Source organism: Diprion similis, chromosome 8 (assembly GCF_021155765.1).
Source record: "Diprion similis isolate iyDipSimi1 chromosome 8, iyDipSimi1.1, whole genome shotgun sequence".
NCBI classification, from domain to species: domain Eukaryota; kingdom Metazoa; phylum Arthropoda; class Insecta; order Hymenoptera; family Diprionidae; genus Diprion; species Diprion similis.
Window position 1 is genome coordinate 20,355,350 of NC_060112.1, and position 23,546 is coordinate 20,378,895.

General features: G+C 37.5%; 5 protein-coding genes across 5 annotated transcripts; 3 read left to right on the forward strand and 2 right to left on the reverse strand.

Annotated features, from left to right (window-relative positions):
• Window positions 1-507: 507 nt before the first annotated feature.
• On the reverse strand, window positions 508-3,595 carry LOC124409499. Its single transcript, XM_046887143.1, has 8 exons — window positions 3,369-3,595; window positions 3,045-3,289; window positions 2,732-2,958; window positions 2,186-2,461; window positions 1,780-1,971; window positions 1,369-1,610; window positions 917-1,252; window positions 508-758 (listed from the first exon to the last, which is right to left on the reverse strand). The coding sequence occupies exons 1-8, from the start codon at window positions 3,449-3,451 to the stop codon at window positions 626-628; spliced, it is 1,734 nt and encodes a 577-aa protein (XP_046743099.1). The 5' UTR covers window positions 3,452-3,595; the 3' UTR covers window positions 508-625.
• A 119-nt stretch (window positions 3,596-3,714) lies between these two features.
• On the forward strand, window positions 3,715-4,695 carry LOC124409504 (DNA-directed RNA polymerase II subunit RPB9). The gene is made up of 3 exons (XM_046887152.1): window positions 3,715-3,988; window positions 4,143-4,216; window positions 4,300-4,695. Exons 1-3 carry the CDS (start codon window positions 3,860-3,862, stop codon window positions 4,487-4,489), a joined length of 393 nt encoding a protein of 130 aa, XP_046743108.1. The 5' UTR covers window positions 3,715-3,859; the 3' UTR covers window positions 4,490-4,695.
• Window positions 4,696-4,907: 212 nt separating this feature from the next.
• Window positions 4,908-7,186, forward strand: LOC124410101 (hsp70-binding protein 1-like). Its single transcript, XM_046888253.1, has 5 exons — window positions 4,908-5,226; window positions 5,541-5,778; window positions 5,900-6,302; window positions 6,539-6,779; window positions 6,864-7,186. The coding sequence occupies exons 1-5, from the start codon at window positions 5,183-5,185 to the stop codon at window positions 7,072-7,074; spliced, it is 1,137 nt and encodes a 378-aa protein (XP_046744209.1). The 5' UTR covers window positions 4,908-5,182; the 3' UTR covers window positions 7,075-7,186.
• A 497-nt stretch (window positions 7,187-7,683) lies between these two features.
• Window positions 7,684-9,705, forward strand: LOC124410102 (peroxisomal biogenesis factor 19). The gene is made up of 5 exons (XM_046888254.1): window positions 7,684-7,863; window positions 8,381-8,570; window positions 8,624-8,783; window positions 8,947-9,195; window positions 9,309-9,705. Exons 1-5 carry the CDS (start codon window positions 7,800-7,802, stop codon window positions 9,522-9,524), a joined length of 879 nt encoding a protein of 292 aa, XP_046744210.1. The 5' UTR covers window positions 7,684-7,799; the 3' UTR covers window positions 9,525-9,705.
• A 1,142-nt stretch (window positions 9,706-10,847) lies between these two features.
• Window positions 10,848-13,102, reverse strand: LOC124410100 (phosphoglycerate kinase). Its single transcript, XM_046888252.1, has 6 exons — window positions 12,881-13,102; window positions 12,257-12,605; window positions 11,806-12,144; window positions 11,475-11,694; window positions 11,032-11,392; window positions 10,848-10,986 (listed from the first exon to the last, which is right to left on the reverse strand). Exons 1-5 carry the CDS (start codon window positions 12,940-12,942, stop codon window positions 11,112-11,114), a joined length of 1,251 nt encoding a protein of 416 aa, XP_046744208.1. The 5' UTR covers window positions 12,943-13,102; the 3' UTR covers window positions 10,848-10,986; window positions 11,032-11,111.
• Window positions 13,103-23,546: the final 10,444 nt, after the last annotated feature.

Consider the following 23,546-nt stretch of genomic DNA (forward strand, 5'->3'; position numbering starts at 1 on the left):
CAAAGTCCAACGGCCTCGAATTTTTGCTAAAACGTCGACGAGGGGATACCAAGGGATGAATTTTATTGCGATAGACTGTTGAGAGAATCAGTTTTGGAGATTCACTTCCTTTTTTCTCAACCAAGCAACCTTAAACCCATTGGAGAGGAACAAAAATGTATTCCGGGCTAGCCGTCTTTACCTACTCGTCAGTCAGTGGTCAAGATCAGCAAATCGCGGGTACGTTTGATTACCCATTGGTTAGTAGCAATGGGTAAATTCCAAATTTCAAATAAGATTTCCATGTTTGTATCGAAGCTGCCTTGCAGGACACTTTCCCGATGTACACATAAGAAGTCAAGCTACATCAGTGAAACTGGCATCACATCTGTGGACACGTGGACAGAAATATACCTACATCTGTAAAATCCTCTGATAAAATGAAAATTGAATTTTGCCATGCAATTTCAATGATTTTTTTTTTTTTCTAAATGCGAAGAAAATTTATACCAAACGCGATTTTATTCTTACCGTAAGAAAGTATAAAAATACTAGTAACTTATGATTATTTACACATCTATATTCAAATATTTTTTTTATACTGATTCATAAAAATTCGCTCCACAACGATCATTATAACGCCGTTCTACTTCAAAGCCTTAGTCTTCGAGGCCAACAATGATGCCATAGTGTCAAATCGCTGTTGCCACTCCCTGAAAGTTATTCCATCCACAGTGTTTTCATAAGACATCAATATGGAACTCACTACCTGGTTTGTCCTAAAAAAAAAAAAGACAAAGAGATTAGAACCGGGAAATAATACTGCAGTACTACTTCTAATGATTGAATGTATTTTAGTACGATAGTCAGATTTAAAGCATCTTGAAAAAATTCCGTAGATTTACAAAAAAATTATATTTTAAGTTCCAAATCTCACCAAGCTTCAAAAGTGGCGTCGAAGTTTTGCAGATACTCCTGTGTTTTATCAGAAGCTTGATCAGCGAGATTCATCAACTCCTCAAAAGAACGAACATGGTTTCTAGACGACATCGAATGCCACTGTTTCTCCACGTCTTTGATTAGGTTTAGCTGTAGTTCGGGATCTGGAGAGCTCGACTTATAATTAGCGAACCAAACGGATTTCATCAAGGCTTTGTAACAATCCAACAAGTGATACACGGGAGCACGAACAAATGGAAAGTCATGGGTATCGTTCACATCTAGCGGAACAGTAATAGCAAGCCCTGATTGCCCAATGCAGCATGTCGTATGTCTGGAAAATAATTGTACACAAGTTTATTGTGAACATCTAATACCTATTTACGTTCGTAATTCATGGATGGTTTTTATTAAAAAACCGTATCACTTTGTATCTGGGTAAACACTTACCTATATGCACCAACTTCTCCGCCTAATGTAATTTTTCTTAAAGCATTTATGTTGATCCGCTCATAGAAGTTTTCAATTTCGATATTGAGATCAATGTCCAACCAGGTTTTGTCTTGATCCACTGCTCTGAATATCGCAAATTTTTGCAATCCATTCAGCAATTTTTCTTTTGCGCGGTTTAAGGTAGCACCAGCTCCTTTCAAGAGCGCCATGGACGTTTGTATATCATCGGCACATTGTCTCTACAGGTAACATGTTTCGAAAATACTGAGTACCAGTTCGGTACGCGGTAACTTATTAACGTTATGAAGGAAAAAAGCTGATGTGTAAACGTGAAAATGCAATAAACAATCTTATTCCTGATAAAAACTACCTATGTGAATTTTTATAAAAAATAACTACTGCGACTACCATTTCAACATCGGTTTGCTGCATTTTGATCGCTATATTGCTCAGTTCCGCATTTAATTCGGTCTGGGGTTCTAGGTTTTCATTGATATCTTTTACAGCTTGATGTAAGCCCCTCTGCTCTGCCTCCCATTTACGAACTTCCAAAGTCAATGCCAGCCATTCGGTGATGTCCAGATGGTTAGTTTGAGCTTTCTGTACACAGAAAGTAAAGTGAAATTATAACAAATAATTTCCAAATGAAGTCAATTCAGAATTGCGTAGAGTATTGAACCTATATGAAATAATTCTCCAGTCTTGTTACGATAATGTGCTCGCCTTTAAAATATAATTAGATAACGTTCAAGTCACTTTTATATCCAAGTCTGGAATATAAGAATGTTTCAAGCTTGTTTGCAGCTGATATTACCTCGATCTGTTCAATATATTCCAGAATGGTTGACTGATGCTCATTAGCTTTGGCATCATTCAACAATCGTTTTGATACAGCTGTTACATGTAGGCTACAGGCTTTTGCAATGCCGATTTCAAATTTCTCTCCACAGTTAGCAGGAGTAGCATTCGGGGATATTTCATATCCTAACTGGACAACTTTATCGATATCAGTTGTTCGGCTTTGCGATAGAATGTTCCATAAGACTGGGGTTGCGACGGGATAGAGTGTCTCCGATATCTTCTTCCAAACCTACCGTAAAATCAGGAAGAAAATTGAATTTCAATTAAAAAACTTTAAGTAAGATAAAAATATCGAATATAGACAGAGATATGAATGAACTTTGATTTGTTTAGCAGATTTCACATTAGACTTTATTACAACTAAGAATAATCGTTCATAGTTTAAAATTCAAAGGCACGGAGGCCGTGTCTGAAAAATGAGATACATGGTGTGTTTCTTTTTCAAATAATAGCAAACAAACTAGTTAAAATATAAATAATTCAAGAATATTGTTCATACCTTTTTCTTATCCGTGCCGGAGAGCATAGAACTGACTAAGGTCAAAGATCCCTCTATTGTGTTCAGGTCGACCTGATCACCACTGGACGGCAACAGACATTTACAAACTTGGCGCATTTGATTACAATCTTGAACTTGCGCCTGCATCTGATCATACTTTATGGAGAAAAGTTCTTTCTTTGCTTCGACGCATTGACGAGTTGATTGTATCTTGACGAGTTCTTGCCCTTTGCAATGGTGATAAAATTTTACTTTTTGGCCAACAGAATTCTTTCCAAGGAAATTAAGAGTATCAAGAATGTAATCCACTTACGTTTTTTACGAAGTAAGAATTCTTGCGTTTCTCGTTCTTTTTCAGCAGCACGAATTCGCTGTCTCAAATCCTTTCTTTCTGCTCTTATCTTAGAGGTTTTTTTAATTGTTTGAATCACACTGTCTTCTGCATTCTCTCTCAGTTTATGGAGTAAGATATTTTTCCGTGCCTCCAAAACTTCGGATGTGGGATGTAGATTGTCAGCGATATGGTCCCATAGCAAGCCAACGATTCCCTTCGATAATCTAATTGAATTAATACGAATAGGTGCATGAGTTCAATTATTGTACTGCAAATCAGAAATCGGTATTGATCGAAACTCACGTTTGTTTTGTTGATTCGTTGCAAATCGATGGTGGACATCCCAATCGATGTGTCCATGCAAAACTGTCCTCCAATTTGCTCATTTTTATTTGCCCAGTAAACGTTGGAGAATCAAGAAGCTGATTGATGGAGATTTATTCGCGAAAGACTGCACGACCCTTTCGCATCCACCAATACATCGTCAAAATTCTTGACACTTTATGTCGCGATTTGTCATTTTGATCACACTTTCGGTATCCAGTATTTCAGTATATTCTGTCAGTAACGAATGAATTCGAAATAATTGTCGAGTAAATGTCGGGCGATGCTAACTCTATCTCTATTTTGCACCGCGAAGTAGCGAGAACCGAATTTTGTTACCGGCTGATATCCAAGGCGTCACTGTTTTTAGGTTAGGACACTATGTTAGGTTAAGCAGGAGTAGCGTTACGATTGATACGTCAAAACGGTACAGTAGCTGAGTATTTCGGCGTCTTAATTTCTTATTGAAAATGTCTAAAATAACTGGATACGACACGCACGACGATGGTCCAGGATTTGTGGGCATTAGATTTTGCCAAGAATGTAATAACATGCTGTACCCTAAGGAAGACAAAGAGAACAAAGTGTTGATGTACGCCGTAAGTAAAACTTATTCGACGTTGCTTGTAAGATTTGGTCGTTTCAACCGAGAAATTTAAACAAAAATTCATAAAAACAAATATCTGTCATTGATTTATTAGAAAAAATTATTTAAGATTCACTGACTTAATGTGTTGTGCTTTCGAATTATAGTGCAGAAATTGCGACTTCAAGCAGCTCGCCGACAGCAACTGTATTTACGTGAACAAAATTATGCACGAAATTGAGTAAGAATTATTTTACTTGAGCCAATTTTTGACAATCATAACGTAACGTGTAACTAATGCACTTGTTTGTCTACTCTGTACAGCGAACTAACCCACATCGTCGCCGATGTTATATCAGATCCGACATTGCCAAGAACCGAGGAGCACCCCTGCCCAAAATGCAATCACCGAGAATCTGTATTTTTCCAAGCTCAAACCAGACGAGCTGAGGAGGAAATGAGACTTTATTACGTCTGTACAAATCAGCACTGTTCACACAGATGGACAGAATAAATTTTAACACATTCTACGTGTAATTCTGTATGCAAACAAAATTTAGACTTTTATGTACATATACTTCTCGTCCTGTTATAGTTCTCTATATAAAATCTCATTTAAATTAGTACTAACTTAAGGTGAGATAATTAAGGTATATAAGTAAGGTAACAAAGACTGCTCCAGTTTTTATTACAACAAATCGAATAAACTACATTTCCAATCGATTTTTTCAAATAAAAAATAAGAAAAACTGATTCCATCATTCGAACGTAGCGTTTACAGTCATCTACTGCGAATTTATTTTTTTTACGATTATTAAAATGTGACACTTTTACTGCCTGCCAAAAGATCTATGATATTTTGGATCGGAAAAAAACTGATCGGTAACTTCTTTTCTTGATTCGTACGCCAACGCGCGGCCTCGAAGGGAAGGCAAGTGAGAATGTATTGCAAACAAATGTATTGCATACATTCACGCTTCCGTACACGTATGTACATAGTCGTGCGCTCAACTCTTGCTAGAAACGTCTCCTTTTCTAGAGCTCAATCTCGAAGCAGATACTAACATAAGTACACGAGGGACGCAGGCAAAAGCAATCGTTCAGGTGCTTGTTTAGTCGTATCTCTACATTTGGATCGTGAAGGTATGAATCACTGCGTTTATCTACAAGCTGATGCTGTCTTCATCCTATTCGTTTAAATCAATTAATGGGTTCATCGTTTACAAAGAATACGAATAAAAACATGAGCAGGTATGTACGTATAGACACATCGATATCGGATATGTTATGCAGAGATTGTTTTGCGGAAAATCTAACTGTTATCGTTCAATAGCTGTGTTGCGTTGAAAATGACAGATTTTCATTCATAACCTAAAAAAAAAAACGAAAATACGATGCAGAAATTTACGCTATGTAAGACATAAATTTGACACGGATTGGAAATCTTGATTCAATTCATCATATCAGTAAAACCGCTTGTTAGACTGTGGTATAATGAAAAAAATACCGAGGAAAACCGTACCAGGTACAATGTCAGTTGATAAAATCAATATCCTTGTATTCAGCAATAATACATCAAGGTCCAGCAGCAGCATGGGAAGTGAAAATAACGGAAGCAACTCCAGGCCGTTGAGCATCCAAACAGTCAGGGCTCAGAATGATTCGCGACAACCACATCCACAACCTTTGCCAAACCAACCAAGGCAGCCATCCAATCTACAAGGACTGCTTCGATTTGCCATGGAAGCGAGGCAGGAGGAGAATGCTTCACAGTCTTCGCAATTCCAACCGCTGGATCAGGAAGTATGGAAAAAACTATTCATTTGGGAATATAAGTCCGGCTTGTTTTGAAATTAATTCTAGGTCTTTCTAATTTTTTCATGAATTCAGGAGAATAATCTATTATTTTCTTTTCTCCATACAGCGACAAGCATTCTTGAATCAGGCGTTGACTTCCATGACTGTAAATGTGATAGAGGAACTACAAAAGTCGATAAAAGTGTTGTCCGGTGCGAGCGAACTCCGGCTTGAGGATGATCCTTCGGAATATGATAATGCGCTAGATGTGATAGCAAATTATGTCGACAATATGGACACTGCAAATGACTTTTACAAAATTGGAGGCTTCGCGATATTCGGACCCTGCCTTAACTCCAATCACAGCAGTCTCAGATGGAGGGCAGCAGACATTATCGCTGAGTTGACACAAAATAATCCATACTGTCAAGAAAAGGTTTTGGAGGCTGGTTTGATGCCGATATTGCTGAATATGGTAGACACAGACCCTTCGGAACAGACCAGAATCAAGGCCTTATATGCAGTGTCTTGTAAGTCTACATCTTTACATGATATGTCATCACTATTCATAAATTAATCAGAAATGATTCGACAGAATTTATATCTAGCATGATCATATATGGACAGATATAGACCGATTTACCAATGCTTGATTTTAAAATTTGTCCTGCCCCCATCTTACTAAAGAATGACTTGAAAGAATAATTTCAGAGTACACAATTAATAAGCTGAGCTTATGATGCAATCATGACGTTTTATTATGTAGGTCTCGTCAGGGAGTACCCAATGTCATTGAGACACCTGGATGTCAATGATGGCTATTCAGTTCTGCTAAGGGCAATGCAAAGTCCAATAGAAAAACTGCAGATAAAATCTGCTTTCCTGTTATCATCTTTGTGCAGCAAAGATGGCAATCCAAATAATTTAAAGGCGACTTTGGTTAAAATGGGTTTGGTCGAACAGGCAGCAGGTTTGCTGGCCATGCAAGGTCTTCATCCAGATACAAGGTACTAAATTTTGAAAAAATATTTCTTTCCGAATTGTTACCGAAATTGATATACATTGATTTTTATTTTTGTAAAAAACTCAAGGGACCAGCTTTTGAGAGTACTAGCTGGATTGGCCAATAATAACTATTTGCCAGCATTGAGGGAATGCAGAAGGCCGCAACTTTGCCTGAGGCAGACTCTAGAACGTCATCAACATGAACTAAGAGCAGAAGAAAGTTTTGACGAAGCTGCCACATGTGCCCAGCTTCTGGATCAAATATTTTCAGATCATGAAACAAATCAGGAGAGATAGCCGATATCTTGCAGGCATCCAGATCAATGACCTGCCTAACAGAGTTGGAATTCTCGTTCAATTGTAACACAAAATATGTACAATAAACATAAATATTTATTTTTTTCCCTTATTCGAGTAACATGACGTTTATAATTGTACGCCAATGCAGATTACCGCTATGTATATGAACAAATAATTTTTTGAATATATGTAGATACTTTATGAAGATAAAATTCTGATATTGTCAACAGAGTTTTGTTGCAATCAATCATTCGATCGGTAAGTCCGTCTGCTTTTAATACACCGTTACACGTGCACATTCGCGTCTGGAGACAATTAGTAACTAATGAATATGTACTATGCGACAGGTTGATAATTTGTAATGAACGACGATACGTATCGAATATTCCGTTATTCTTGATCCGAATGACATGCAGTATCGAGTTAAACTACATAGGTATACGTGACCAAAGGATCATTGAAAGTTTGATTAAATGTTACTCGAATCTGTATAAAAATAAATGTAATTGGCAAGGAAAATGAGTTAATTAAGTTACGAAAAATTTTTGCATCTGGGCATATGAGTTGAACTTTGTACTGATACGCAGCATTCGTATACGCCTCGCGTCGCAAAGAAAGTCGGAATTTAAGTTTTATAACACACAAAGTAGAAGCGCGCGAGGTATTTAGGCTTGTGATTGATTTAATTGTTCGCGCGTGACGCAGCGGGAAGAAAGTCTACAATGTCTGAGGATAAGAAAAAATCCGGTGAACCTGCAGATGCGGAATTAAACGAGTTATTGGATAGTGAGTACCAACGCAAATTACGTTTTTATTCAAGGCATACTTTCCGCTGCAAAAATCAGCAACGACTTGGTGATAAAAAATTATTATGCACGAACCTAACCTATAATCACCAAAACGAACAGCGCTTATAGCTGCTATTTTCATTATTTAGCGATAATTATGAAGTTGATATTATTTACACCGTTTATATAAAATTTTGGTTCACCAGATAATGGATCGAAATTTTATTCTATATAGTGTGCCTTTTTCAATAATTTTCACCGTTATGTAATGTTAGAAATTGACCTAGAATTTTTTTCCAATTTTACGACAACACCTGCTGAGCAAATTTTTATCTTGGTAGAAAAAATAAAATGCAAGCTTTATCCTTTTATCACAAAGAATTCGATATATGTAGGTCATCTTATCAACTTGACTCGTCTTAAACTTAGTTTTTGAAATTTTAGTAGACAGGTTTGGTCAGATGCAAATTTTGAATTTAAATTCAATATAATGTCGAATTTTTTAATTTTCCCAGGTGCTCTAGAGGATTTCAATCAAGTTCAAAGCGAAAAACAAAAGACCGATGCAGCAGTAGTTGCATCATCAGCCCAATTGGAGCAGCCCGATGTAGCAGCTGGAGCTGAGGATCAATGGACGCAAGATTTTATCAAACAAGCTGCAGACCAGTTCGAAAAAAACCTACAGAACCTCATACAAAATGGTGATAACTGAAGAAATAATTATCGAGTTGTTATAACACAATTTATTGCACAGGCGGTGATAGCGATCTGGGAGCCTCTTTCCAAAAAATGGCACAAACTGTAGCCAGCGCTATCACAGGGGAAGGTGATCTTGGGAACGAAGCTTCTCGCAGTGACTTTCAGTCAGCCATTTCACAAGCGCTTAAAGATTTGTCCAGTACAAGTCAGGATCTACAGGTAATATTTAAATTTGTTAAGAGAACCCTTGATTTCTATGCACTTTTGTACATGCTATTTCAACTAAATCGTATTTACAGAATACTAATTTGCACATATAGTATTTTATTTTCAGAATATTCTGCTACAAATTATGATTTTCTATTTACATTTTTTGTAATAGAACCCGGTACCAGGATTGGGAGAAGCAGATCTGGCTGCTATGTTCGGGCGAACGTCTCTGGATGAAGAGTCTGGCGAATTTCCATCTTTCATGCAAGGGATGATGCAGTCTTTATTGTCCAAGGAGGTTTTATATCCCACAATGAAAGAGTTAGTCGATAAATATCCAGCGTGGCTTGAAGAGAAGAAATCCACTCTACCAGCAGCTGATTTCGAAAGATACACGGAACAATTGAATCTCATGCAAAAGGTGCGCAGTTTAATAATTGTCACCATAGGCAGGCAATAGTTTGAACTGAAATGTAAATGAGAGGTAATATCAGTAACTGATGTGAGATTAATTTATGCGGTTCATTTCCCTAGGTATGTGCAGAGTTAGAAAATGAGAAAGAAGAAGACTCTGATGAAGTAAAAAAGGCTCGCTTTGACAAAACATTGGCATTGATGAACCAAATGCAGAACTGTGGGCAACCACCAGAAGAGTTGGTTGGTGCTCCTGCGCTTTTCAAGTGCGATGCTGAGGGAAATCCAGTTTTTCCACCCGGAGTTGACCCACCTGAAAACTGCTGCGTCATGTAAAAGTATAAATTGTTTCGTAGCCTTAGAATTGTCGCAATATGTTTGACAAAGGAAAAGAGATTGTCAAACTTCCTCATAACGATTTTCATAACATTGTTTGAATGAAATGGCCATTTTAAAATATTTTATCCTTCAATAGTAAGATTTATTTGCATTTGATAGGCAAAAACCTAGATTGAAACGACACAAATATTTCTCTTCAGCAGTTGAGTTTACCATTTTTTTTATTCGCTGAGATTTCAATTTTGTTTCAAAACACTTGTGCTGTCAGATATCTATAGCATACATGTAGCCATTTGCATTTTCAAAGATAGATTACATAAAACTCTTTTTTCGTCATTGAAATTAATACATTGTGGGGTAATTGTTCACTTAATTTCATGACTTTATTTCAATTGTGTGTAAGTCGGTTTGAGTATGAAGTACGTGATCGTTTTTCATACAGCAGTTAGTTGTCTTGCACAATTTTCAATGCGTCATTCATAGATTTTGTTTTCTAATCTGACACGTATCTTACATAAAATGCGGTATAGGTACGTGTATACATGTATATACTCCGCAATGTTATGTACGAAGTACAAACATAACGTTAGGGATGCAAAAATTTCAATTGGACAAGATCTAATACTTCTGGCCCAGTCACATCCCTACTGACAATACATGCATTATATAGATGTGATATATAAGGAATAGGTCAATTTTGATAGTGGGTACAGAATCTAGGAGGATACCATATTATAATTTAAAAATAAAACGTAAACACGATCTGTGATCTTCACTAGCCACCTACGGGATAATGGTAATTATAAGGTAATAATAAACATGTCCTTATACGCGTTACTACTTTTTTTTACAGATGGCAAATTTTTATTCTGTTGTACTCGTCTCAGCACATTTGTTTCATCTAGGTACGTTTTAATATTTATTATACCCTTGCAGAATATAAGACATGGCTACGTTTGTTAGTCTGTTCATGGGACGGGTTTCAACATTTTTATAAGTGCCATGAGTTTGACGTTTATACATATAAATTGTTATTTATTCATCGTTACAAAGCTGTTAAATATATATACATCCTCGAAATAAGTGAGAAGTCTCAAACCGTCTAATTGATCGCAGTGAACAGAAGTCTACAGCCACAACCCTTAGGATTACTTGCAATCTCCAAATTCAATCATCTTGTGATATATTCTGTGGAATAGAACATTTTCACTGTTACACGGAGTTATTCTATTGACTGAAATTCTCAGATGAAGGAAGCTTCCAGATCAACATACAGCAAGTTATTGTGTACAATATGCCAGCATAACCCCATGAATTTATAATTAGAATTGATAACTTTTATTAAATAACAACATGATACATTTTGGTACAATATTCTTACAGAGATAAAACGTGACATCTAAAGAGATTACGTACAACTAAATCTTAATGTCACGTTTCAGGAAATGATATTCTTGATGCTGCTTGCATTCTTGACTAAACTAACACCTGATCCAAATGTCTTACACATAGTGGTTTAAACAGTGCTCATCTGCTCCGAGAAGTCAAGAGTTTGTGAAACGTACAGGAACCTTTTTTTCTCATTTATGGGGCATCAGAAAGAGCCGCAACTCCTGGCAAGACTTTGCCTTCCAGAAGCTCCAAGCTGGCGCCACCGCCAGTACTGACGTGGCTAACTTTATCTTCTGTTTGCCATTTTGCTGCGCAAGTAGCTGTATCACCACCGCCGATTATTGTGATTGCTCCACGCTGTGTTGCAGCAACTACACCGTCCATCAGACTCTTTGTACCTTTACTGAAGTTTTCAAACTCGAAGACTCCTGCAGGACCGTTCCACACGATTACCTTTGCTCGCTTCAGAGGTTCTGTAATTTGGAAGTCACATCAATTTTGAATTCATTCCATTGCAAAAGTGTCAGTCACTTATTGTTTGCTATTATTATTTACCAGCAAATATAGCCTGCGATTTAGGACCAATATCGAGACCCAAAAGGCCATCAGCAATGCCTGTTTCGACATCAGCAGTTCCGACGGTTGCGTTTTCAGCAAATTTATCACCCGTCAGGAAATCCACAGGTAAATGTACTTGTACATTATTTTTTTTCGCTTTTTCAAGAAGGTCGTTAACGATTTTCGCACCTTCTTCGTCAAAGAGAGAAGCGCCAATCTAAAAAATTAGACCAATAAACATGATTGGTATTATTACTCTTGTTTTTATTATTATCATCTAATTTGCACTTTAATACGATAATAATCTATTGCTTTCTGACTACTGCACCTTCATGTTTTTGGTGACTTTCAAAAATGTGAATGCCATTCCACCACCAATGACCATTTCGTCAACCTTGTCCAGCAGGTTATTGATCAATTGAATTTTATCCGCTACTTTGGCTCCCCCAAGTATGGCCAGCAGCGGTTTATCCGGGTTATCCAGTGCTTTAGCAAAGTACTGCAATTCCTTCTTCAATGTGAAACCACTGGCTCTAACGTCAAAGCCCTCGCCTAGCATCGAACTATGAGCACGATGAGCCGTTCCAAAAGCATCGTTAACGTAAACGTCTCCAAGTTTTCGCAGGGATGCTCTAAACGCCGCAACTTTCTCTTTGTCAGCCTTGATCTGTGATAATGAAAGTAATAAACATATTTAGTTCATATAAATACGACTTAGATTCAGAAACTTGTTGAGGAATGAAAGTTACAAATCGACTGTATATCAATCTCGGGCTTACCTTGGTCCCGTCAGGCCCAACACCCTTGCCCTCTTCCTCGATGTGGAATCTCAAGTTCTCCAGCAAAATCAAAGATCCTGGCGCTGGATCGGCACAGACCTTTTCAACCTCGGGACCGACACAGTCGTCCAAGAAGGTGATGTCTTTGCCTAGCAGAGCCTTGAGCTCAGGGACAACGGGTGCCAGGGTGTATTTCATGTTCCTTGTGCCATCCGGTCGCCCCAAATGGCACATCATTACAACGGACTTGGCATTCTTCTCCAAAGCGTACTTGACCGAGTCGACAGCAGCGACGATTCGCTGCTTGTTGGTAATTTTCCCATCTTTCATCGGCACATTGAAGTCGACTCTGAAAATGGAAGTATCTTAAAGATACAGACGCTAATAAACAAGTAAAGTTTTTTGGTGTCTAGAAATAAAATTCGAATTAACCTAATCTGACATTTGAACGTCGTCTGCTAGTCGCAAACTGAATTCATACAGTAGTCACGAGTGATTGAAATCGAAGCGAATGAAACTGTTGTATACAGTTTGAAGAAAGCGTGAAAGGCGGAAGTAACTGACATTTTGAACCAAAATCCGCCGGCGTATATTATGTATAAATTGATGCACGAATATACGTACCGCATCAGCACTCTCTTGCCGGCTAAATCAACTTGATCGATGCTTAACTTGTGGAATGACATCGTCGCTTTTTGTTTTACGCTGGTGTCTCGTCGCGAGGTTGACAAACCGAAGGAACAACTGAAGAATGCTGACTGATCGCAGCCCGACCCACGTACTGAATTCACAAGGATACACACCGATTTTCTCTGTCGGCAGAATGACTGTCCAAGGTTGAATAAAGGTCGTCGAAGGTGGCGACCTCCTGTAAGGGCGTAACTCGCAAGCATTAGACGCGCACGTGCATGAATGAGCTATTCTCTTCTACCGTTTCTCCCCGATAATTAACGCGGGGCTTTTGTGTCATCTCGAACTTCGGTTTTTTTGAATATACTTATTCCTATTTTTTCAGTACTAGAGTTTTCAATGATCTGCATCGGAACCAATGGATTTTCTAAACTGATTGGCAATCATTTTTACGAGATATATATCACGCAATCGTCTCGTGCATGAGCTGAATTAATCAGGTTTACCACAATTCATTTAAACTGGCGCAACGTAAAGCTCATGGGAATTATAAAATTGTGAAACATTTCTGTATTTATTTCATGAATTGTATTTTCAGTGATTTGCTGTAGCTAATTGTACGACATTTCACGAAATGCTTTCACAGCCTGCGATCAAATGTACCTGAAACTTTAACTCTCAAGTTTATGGTCGCAGTTGGCGCGATTTCAGACCATCGAACGCGCCAACCTTTCTTCCAATAAGATATAATAACATGGTACAATTTTAATGCATATAATCCTAAAAAAAGGTCAAAGGACCGTAGATGATTTGTCGGAATATCTACAATTTTCCATCGATAATTTGCGCAAATTTCCGCAAAGAATATATTTATTATTTATAAAGCAGCTTTCTCGGGCTGCTTAATATACGTATTTTTTATTTTTTTTTGACAATTTTTTACTCCGCAGGTTACACGATGTATTGCACACACAGGTATGTACTTAGATACAGGTACGAGAATTGTTGTATTTACTGATAAAACTGAATTTATTATAGTTTGTTAGGATTACAACAAGTGCTTTTTCACTCGAAGGGATTACTCCTACGTATTTGTTTTACAATTTCTGGGCACAATGAGGTTTAATTGTAAGATATGGACCGCAATTACCGAAGAAATTGCGACACCGTGGACTCGGAGCTTATACGGTATACGTGGATGTTGACGAAGATGTTATATCTTTCCTACGCCGAAATAACAACCTTGTATCATACGTTGTTCGATCAACGAACTGTTCGATCAATCCACAATAGCTTTGTATATACGATAAACAATATTATGTCTCGGCAAAGTATCAAGCAATTAGTACGATTATAGTGAAAACGAGACTTCGGCCCAATAACAGAATTGCTTCATAACAGCTTTGAGACAATATCGACTTAGGCATTGATATTTATTTTTTATTTCAAAAGGTCTCAAGTTCAAGACAGCAACCGGACAGTTGACAATTTTCAGCCCAGACCAATGCCAAGAATCGGGCGAACGTTGCTGCCCCTTTGAATTTGGCAAAGGGGCGTCTTTCCTTTAAGTGACGAAACGAAAACACTCCAGGATTTTGGAAAATTCGTTTTTTTTTTGCTGAAGAAATATTTTACGGTCATACTAACAATGTCCAGTTGGTCCTATGGTGGAAACAAAAAAAAAAATTAACAGGTTTAATTCTCGATTTTGCCGCAGTGCCTCGGAGCGCGAACTCAGTGCTCGTAAAAGTTTAAAAACATTTTTCTCAAAACTACTTTTTTCAAACTGGAAGGACAGATTACGTGAACACCGTTGCATGGATCGATTTGAAATTTTGTTATGTTTGAGTTACTCTCCGCAAGCATTTATCACCAATATATAAATAAGAATTAATATTAGGAAAACCAAGTTTTTTCTTTCTTTTCTTTTCTCTGTATCCAGCCACTTTATTATTTATACAAAATTTCACAGTCCGTCTACTTACCCGAATACTTTTCACGTGCTTATACCATTACTAATTTGAGTGACATTTTCAATTCGGATTTCTGTACAAGAACGCGTACAATCCTATTCATCCGGCGTGTTGAGACGGTATATTTTTATTTTGTTTCTACGAAGATTGTTCATCGTCTTCGCGACGTAAACGCATTACTTTATTATAGATACGGATATATAGCTGAGTGAATATACATGCCTCGTATTTTTTCACACGTTACGAAATTTCCGACGAAATTATCTCTCATCGTCAGTCACAGATTTCAATTCAAGCTAATTGTTTTACTAAAAATAAAAGATAAATTGTCTCGCGTTTCAACTAACTCATTGATTTACTCAATTTTGCGAATCCATTCATTCGGAGCTGAACAAAAATTCGAATCATCATCCATCAACCATATATCAAAATTCGGAATCGAGGCGAATTAAAGACTACAGCTTTCTGTTTGACTCGCGGTGATGCTGTAAAATTATATATTATAGTTTATTTATAGAGCCTGCCGATTCATAAAAATATCAACTATACAGCGTATCGCAGAAATGTGTATAAAATATACAACATCTGATCGTGTCTAACGTGGATCAGCGACGTGCGTAGACACCGCGGGTCGCATTTTAAAACTGTAATATACCTGTATATACGATATAAGTATGTAAGTATATAAGTTATAGTGAGAAATATCAAAAGTTGGCAATCTGGCCATACATGTAGATTATTCAAAATTTGGATTCATAAAAAACAAGTTGCTCCTCTTTTCCAGCCCGGAAATCTTAGCGACGTGTCACGTCTGCAACAGCTGAGAAGATGCGGATTAAAACTGTTACCCAACTAACCAACGTATATGTATATTACATCTGTTACCTATATCTACTATTATACCACTTAGTGTAACACCTAATTACACAATAGTTTATACCGCGCATACGCAATGACGGTTCACTTTTCATTCGTCAGACCGCAGCTAGAAAAAGATATTCAAATTACGCTACATAAATTATCACTTTGTGTAAGATCTTGGATGCACGGTACAAATGTAATATGGGAAAAAAGATAAGTAAGGAAAGATATTAACCTTATGCTAGAGTGTTTATTTGAGATTTATCTTTATTATAAATTTCATTCCAAAGTTGTGACAATTACATAATACGTAACATTACGATTACATCCGCAAGGATTCAGTGTACAATTGATTGCTCTTTTTGTCTCTAATATTATAGGGTATATAATTCTTCTCACATGTTATAATAATACAGGCTTATTGGGAGTAAAATATGTTTCCGTATGTTTTATTCGAGAATTTTCCGTGCTCTAGTTAGCCCCAGGAAAAAGAGTAAAAAAAAATTAAAAAGAAAATAGTTACCTAACACTTATGCTATGCGGTTCTTGCAGGCAGTTCCTCCTACTCATCTCTGGTTCCTCAAACGTTTTCGAAGGTAAAATCGTGTAGTGTATAATACAAAATAAAAGGTATAAAACACTCGAGGTAACGCTTCCGGTTGACCTATTCGGATCTGCGATTAGATTTAGCCAAACGTGATCTAAACATGCGGCAGTAGGCGTGTAAGATAGAATTTCTTTGAGAAATAGCGGAGAGGTCAATAAACTGCACGTCGAGCTGTCTCCAGGTAGATTTTTCTAGGCATCTCGGCCGGTCGCGTGATTGATGTCCGGCTGCAGGAATTCGATCGATTGGTATCGGGGCGCTTCTATTCTCGATCGTGGCCCAATGACATAGTGGCATGATCGACTAGCTCGAAAACTCAGCCTGAAACTAGACCTTTCCCTTCACCGTCCGTCTGTCAGGTCCATCCGGTAAACAGAGTCAGGAGACGGACTCGAGACTTTGAAGCGAGCCTCTAAAAATATCGAGAGACGGCTGCATCGCTGTCCTATGGCACGATCTCTGCGTAAGAGTTGTGTGCGTAATAAGGGAAGATAGCGAGATACGGAATTCAGGCTGCTGGACTCTCTGACCCAAAATCGGACTGCACTACACTGACATCCGATACGCGAGCCCAGGCTTTGCCTCAATTAGCTAATTGTGCCTGGATTTTACGCTCTCTACGTAGATCCTGACCTCGTTGCAAGTTATTTACTTACAGACGAGGAAACGAAATAAATAGAGAAACAAAGAGAGCATTTCTTCTTTGCTCGAGGAAAAATATTTAAAGAATTAGAGCGAATTTAGAGCGAAACTTTTTTTTAACTCGCACCCACTCTCGCTCTCTCTCTCTCTCTCTTCTACGGTTTTCAGGTGGTTGATTTGTTTTTGTCTCACTTCACTTCTTCGACGCCCGGATTTTTCCTCTGCGGCATACTCGAGACTGAGAAAATCATTTCGGTGCTATGTATTTCGTTTCCAATTAATTACGACATCAATTATAAAGTGAAATTATTTTTTTCATTTTTACAACCTGAATTCAATTGATCAGATTTTGAAGATCGAAAAGTGCCAAGAAAAACGATCTCATTTCAAACTGATGACAAAAAAAAGAAATACCTACTTGTAATGTATCGGCGATAAAACAGAAATCACACAAAGAAACTAGAAACACACGCATCGGGATTTCCGCGTCTATAGACAAAGTCTAGGCTCAAAGGCGCCCGATGATGTTACGTAAGAGAATGTGGATACAATAAAGTATAACCAAAGATTCACCACCTGTCTTGGCTGAAAGCTTTCTTCGCATCTGACTCAAAGCTCGACTGAGAAAAAATGATATAATCCTGTAACGTGTAATCAATCCGCTCTCAAAATACGTATAAACGTCGAATGACGTAAACAATAACGCGGGTATATGATTTTATACACAAAATTCGCATTTCACTTTGCTGCTGGTCGGAAGACGCGTGTACGATTACTAAATCATCTCATCCGAGCAAACGGAAATTTCTCACGTCGTGCACCTATAATATTTATATTTACGCGGTTATACACGTCCGGTTTCTCTATAAAATTTATAACAGTTTGAAATTCTCGCGTAACATCAAGCTTTGAAGTTGAAAACGTTTTCTGCTACATAGCTTGTAGGGCACGTCGTATATGTAATGAAGATTAAACGAATATCATGCCTACTTTGACCTCGGAAGTCTTAAACGTAATTTACGAAACATTTATTACTGGAAAAAATCCGATTACACCGGTTGAACGAAAAAATAATTTTATTAGATGAAGTTTATTTTTCATTTCAACGTACTGCTACCTGTTGCTAATACTATCAACCAAAAACTTCAACCCTAATTTATCGACGTAAAAAAGACAAAAGCAAACTTGATTATATGTAATAAATAAAGATTTTTGTTATTATTCGATGTATACAATTAAAATTTATTCATTTAAATATAAACTCAAAAAAAAAAAAAAAAAAAAAAAAAATCTGTTTTTCTTGACCTGTGTTATATCATTTCAGGAAATATCACGCGATTTTTCTTGCAACTGACAATCAGGTGAAGGACGCGCAATTTTTCAAAACGTGTGACACCACTGAAGCGTTTTCTGGAGCATTCATCAAGCCAATTAGACCGGCAATATGATGTAGACGCGGTAATTTGGTCTCAAGGCAGTTTTTCCGCACGCGGAAAGAGCATCAGCTCCTCTATTTGACCCACACCTGTCAGACTACGCAAAAATATACGATACACGAAAGTGTTCAGCTAACTTTAGTTCTCAGGAAGTGCAAAGTTCTTATCAACCTTATTAAACAATTCTGTCACTGCATCGAGTTGCACCGAAACTGACGTCATGACTTTCAGCACCTCGACCTCGACCACGTATCCAACTTCCTCTTCCTTCCTTCTATTTGCAGAATTTTGCAGCTTAACTTAGAATTATGGTTGACTAGAGGTCGCGTTAAATCTTCCAGACTTTTGGCAATAGACCCAAACATTTAGCAGAGATTACGATATCTCATAGCTTATAAGAGGGGAAAGTTCATGTCTAGTTGTCAGTTTCCTTTTGCGGCATCGGCAAGCCAATTTGCTAACAACTCATATACCTTGAACAGAATTTTACAGACGTTGTTATTAATTTAAAAAAAAACGGTCGATCGGTAGTTAAGTTGTGCCTGATACCCACATCATGGTATATTTCGAGTTGCCGTTACCATATGTATACAGTCCTTAACTACTTTCATTTTTTACCATAACCGAAAAATATAATTATCGATACAAAACAGAAACTAGTTTTGTAACTGCAACCAGAAAATCTAGTAAGAATTACCATTCTTTTCGATTATGGCCCTTTGTATTATATCGCCTCGTAAGTGTTGCAATAATTTGATATTGGTGGAACGATAAATTAATGTTATCGTTTTACTTGTCTCCCAAAATTTATTAAACTAATTGTAAGAAAAACGTATTCAATATTGATATAACCCAAATATATGTATAGTATTGACAGCTATAATCACATCAAAGAGTTACTTGTACCACGTAATTCTCTCATAATTCCAACAATATTTAAACCGTTATTGTACCGAGTACCGATACCAATTTTGCTGCAGCTAAATTTTTCTAGTAACTGTAAGAAATGACACGTTTCTCAGTGCAAGTGCAGCCATATTAGCAAACATCTTGATGTTTGAACTGTTGCATAAACCGGGCGAAATGCTTGGTCAGTAAGATTTATAGTATCCACCTGATGGTACATACGGCATGGGCTGCACTACTGGTTTAGCTTGAGCCTGGCCGTCCAGGTGAGCCAAATATCGGATGTAGCCACGTGCAGTTTGTAGGTCAGAATGAAACAGTCACTCACTGTTCAAATTTGCCGGATGAATGTTCCGCCTGTATTTCATCACCGATGCAGATCGTGATGGGCAAAAAAATCCTTCGAATATGTATGGGGCATTCCATGACCAATTTACCTATGTTTTCCCTCACCATTTTTGATTCGTTCGCAATTTTTTATACGATTCCCCTACCTGAAAAAGGTACTTCTTGGTTTTTTCAAATTTTTTTCGTTGACCGTTTTTTTTTCAAATATTATTCAACCCCATTTTGAAAACGGGCGTTTTAAAAAATCTGAAAAATCTAGTTTCTTATTCCGATCATTCTGACACTTGGCCGATCATGGGCCGATTTTTTCATTTATTTTTTATTAGCACTTTTAACATTTTCAACGAACGAAACTCTCATCTTGCAACGTTACGAAAAATCTTTAAAAATTTGCAAAACTCGAATTTTGAGAATTTTTGAAGTTCTTTTATAAAAGTTGCCGGGTGGCGTTTCGTTTGTTGAAAATTTTTAAAGTGCTAACAAAAAAAAAATCGAAGAAAAAATCGGCCCATCATCGGCCAGGGCTCGAAATGATCGGAATGAAAAACTAGATGTTTCAGATTTTAAAAACGCCCGTTTATGAAATGGGTTGGAAAAATATTTAAAAAAAAACGGTTAGCGAAAAAATTTTGAAAAAAATTCCAGAGTGCCTTTTTCAGATGGGAGCATCATACAAAAAATTGCGAAAAGAATCAAAAATGGTGATGGAAAACACAGGTAAATTTGACATGGAATGCCCCATATATATACGTATATACCTACACCTATATTATTCTAAACAAACTAAATTTTTTGTTGAATACGTCCCAAACGAGACGAACGTGGAAAATAGGCGAATAAAATGCCATAGGACAAAGAACCGATTCATTGGATAGAAACAAGAAGCCTTTTCTTATTTCGCTATATTTCGCCTTTCGCACAATAATACGTAGAAGAAATTTAATTCAAATTTAACAAGGTCTTTTATGTTTGTTCCTGGTTTTTCTTCGTAAGATATATTTTTCCATATCGCACATGATATCATCGTCATTCATTCATGTTGTTTTTCATTGGGGTATTTTAGTTCGAGAGAGGCTTGCAGGATCGGGAACGAAAATGTTCAAGTGTCGAATCCAGACCTGCACCGCCGGCCTTTTTTATCCCCACAAAAGCCAATCAATTATTGTGGAGATAATGAAGAACCGAGAGTATAATACTGGGCAACAGGCTGTCGCATCTTTAGTTCCGTTTTACAACCACCTGAATGTTGTTGCCACCCGAGGAGATCAGCGTCGGCGACGAGATGAGATCCCACCGTGAAGTGCGGCGTCGTCGACTTTGGGCCAAAATAACTCAGCCTCGCTAATCGCGGGGGCGAAAATATAGTGTGGAACTCACTTCGAGTATACCTCTATGTATATGTAGACAGATGGAAGCAAAGTGCCGTGGTTTACAATTAGACGCCAAACGCTCCCTCTGAATCGGGTCCGACAATAATAGGCGTTGATTTTTATTTTTAGTAGATTACTGCTCACAGATGAGGATCCCTCAGGAGTTTTTCTTTTTTCCCATTTCGCGTTCAGTTTTTTTGCCGAGCATTTTCCTAGCATCGTATTCGTTTCTGAAAATTTAATTGGAATATTTGAAACTCAGCGGGCTGATCGTGGCTTTTTGTTTCAAAATAGTAACTTGCATATCATGTATATTATAATCTTCCGGCTAACTTATTTGCTATCCGAAACTCGAATGCGAATTCAATTGTATAACATTCATTTGTTATTTGTTGCATCCCATTTTCTCGCGGTAGCTCCATCGCCAGTCATTGTCACATAATTCGTACAGAATTGAACTCACATTTTGTTTTGAACCGAAAATAAGTTAGCCAGAAAGTTAAGGCATTTATGCATTTTACTGCATTGTAAACAGTTTGATATGACTCAACTCGTGCGACTGAAAGGTGGGCTGAAAAGGATAGTCGAATTCACTGAATGGTCAGAAATGATTCATTTAGTAGCTTCTCAACCTCGATAGCAAAAAGGAAAGCTCGCGAAAGAACATCGCTCTTACTTTCTACTAACTGGAGCTTGATGATGCGCATAAGCATATTTGAAAAAAAATTACACGACTCCGATGGTCGGTCACAACAAAGACTTTGCATTGGCATCAACAAGCGCTTGTTAAAATGGTCACGCTGCATGTTATTCGGAGGCATTGACACAAAAGTTTGGGTTTACAACTGCAGCAGCATCGCACAGTTTCTCCAAAGTGTTTTGTAGAGTTTGCTGTTGATTATTTGTCATAAGGTAGAATTTTTAGAAAATATTGACGATGTAGGAACAGCAGGTATAACTGCGCGTACATGCAGGCGAAGGACTGTAATAATAGACAGGCTTATATTCAAACGGACAAATGAATTTGCTGGATAGTTTCGAAACGGGTGCTATAGGGCCTTCTGATGGAAAAAATGCATCCAAGTACACCGGACTATATTGGCACCGGCGCAAAATCAATTCTTGTTCTGGAGAATTAGAGGCTATTTTGCAGCACATGGTTGCTGGCTTTTATTATATACGATTCAAATTACAAGAAAATGAAAAACGTCTGCAGAGTAATGGGTGATTTATTAAATTTTAAATTTTCATCTAACCACTTCTGACAATTAAATTCGTGGGTTAAAAACATCCAAAGTAAGTCCGAAGCCTCGATATTGGCGACGTACGGTTGAGGCGTCGTTACGCAAGGGATATATTATTATCATGTACAGGTATAACAACAATAATCGGCGTATTTATATCGTGCATCGCGGATGCAGGACGTCAGCCAGAGGTGTTGGTCGATTTTTGAAAAATCTTGTTTTGATCGAGTTCAAAGTTTGTTGATCCACGTCCGGATTAATTACCGGCTATTATTCATTTCCGAGTATATACATTTTAACGTTTCGGAGAAGCCTGCCGTATAACACGTGATTCGCGAGCACTGAACATTATATACCTAGTCTATGAAGGTGAAAAATAAAAAGTTGTGTTTCAGCTCTGCGAATTTGCGAGTCTAAATGCAAACAGAGTTACAATATGCTGAGTGAGAAAAACCGGAGACAACGCAAAGCGATTTCAACATCGGTCTATTATTATCATCGGCATCAATTCGATCCCAGAAATAAAGAAAGAAATTTTTTAAACCAACCAGCGAGATCGGGCAACGCTGATTCCGCTGCCACGGGTTCGCGGAAAACTCAAAAATTGTACGACCATTTTCCTTGTGAAATTTTTCTTTGCTCTCAAAACTGGAACATCCTACATTAAATTATAACATGGATTTACTCTATCTCTGGAAAATCAAAGCTCAGCACTGTCCATCGTGTGTACATTAATTCCCACTCGTAAATGTTGATGATGGAGGATGAATTGGGATAGGAATGAATACACGTGAGTCAGACGCTGTGTACACAGCGAAAATTATGCGCACATTTGAACGAACCGAATTTTAGGCAAATAAAATAATAAACCTTGGTGTGGTTCATGATTTTTAAATACTCTATGAAACATGTTTCTGTTTCTTGTTTTTTTTTTCTTCCTTTTTTCCATCGCTGTTCCTCGTCAGATCTGGAACGTGCATAATTTTATAACTATGTAAGTTCAAGGGTATATAGCAAGATCAAAAGCAGCTAATATGAAAGATCAGTAAAACAGCTTTCCCAATATGCAGCGAATAATAGAATGAGAAGGTGAAAAAATATTTGCGAAATAAGACAGAGAAACGTATTGCATGTTCTGCCTGTTGCACAAACGTTTAATCTATTTTTGCAGTACACTTTTACAGTATCCATTACCTGCAAGGTAATTATCGCTGAAAAAATATGTGTCCCTGCCAAATTGTGTAACGAAGAAATTGTACGCAAAGAAAATCAT

Excerpts from the sequence above, each read along its gene's own strand:
- LOC124410100 (XM_046888252.1), bottom strand. The coding sequence starts at position 12,942 with ATGTCATTCCACAAGTTAAGCATCGATCAAGTTGATTTAGCCGGCAAG. Across the intron at positions 12,145-12,256 it reads TTGGGCCTGACGGGACCAAG|ATCAAGGCTGACAAAGAGAA; the intron begins GTAAGCCCGAGA and ends TCATTATCACAG. Across the intron at positions 11,393-11,474 it reads ATCGCAGGCTATATTTGCTG|AACCTCTGAAGCGAGCAAAG; the intron begins GTAAATAATAAT and ends TCCAAATTACAG.
- LOC124410102 (XM_046888254.1), top strand. The coding sequence starts at position 7,800 with ATGTCTGAGGATAAGAAAAAATCCGGTGAACCTGCAGATGCGGAATTA. Across the intron at positions 7,864-8,380 it reads ATTAAACGAGTTATTGGATA|GTGCTCTAGAGGATTTCAAT; the intron begins GTGAGTACCAAC and ends TAATTTTCCCAG. Across the intron at positions 8,571-8,623 it reads AACCTCATACAAAATGGTGA|TGATAGCGATCTGGGAGCCT; the intron begins TAACTGAAGAAA and ends TTGCACAGGCGG.
- LOC124410101 (XM_046888253.1), top strand. The coding sequence starts at position 5,183 with ATGGGTTCATCGTTTACAAAGAATACGAATAAAAACATGAGCAG. Across the intron at positions 5,779-5,899 it reads TCCAACCGCTGGATCAGGAA|CGACAAGCATTCTTGAATCA; the intron begins GTATGGAAAAAA and ends TTCTCCATACAG. Across the intron at positions 6,780-6,863 it reads GGTCTTCATCCAGATACAAG|GGACCAGCTTTTGAGAGTAC; the intron begins GTACTAAATTTT and ends AAAAAACTCAAG.
- LOC124409504 (XM_046887152.1), top strand. The coding sequence starts at position 3,860 with ATGTCTAAAATAACTGGATACGACACGCACGACGATGGTCCAGGATTT. Across the intron at positions 3,989-4,142 it reads ACAAAGTGTTGATGTACGCC|TGCAGAAATTGCGACTTCAA; the intron begins GTAAGTAAAACT and ends TTCGAATTATAG. Across the intron at positions 4,217-4,299 it reads AAAATTATGCACGAAATTGA|CGAACTAACCCACATCGTCG; the intron begins GTAAGAATTATT and ends TACTCTGTACAG.
- LOC124409499 (XM_046887143.1), bottom strand. The coding sequence starts at position 3,451 with ATGAGCAAATTGGAGGACAGTTTTGCATGGACACATCGATTGGGATGT. Across the intron at positions 2,959-3,044 it reads ATTCTTACTTCGTAAAAAAC|GGCAAGAACTCGTCAAGATA; the intron begins GTAAGTGGATTA and ends ACCATTGCAAAG. Across the intron at positions 1,972-2,185 it reads AATATATTGAACAGATCGAG|AAAGCTCAAACTAACCATCT; the intron begins GTAATATCAGCT and ends TTCTGTGTACAG.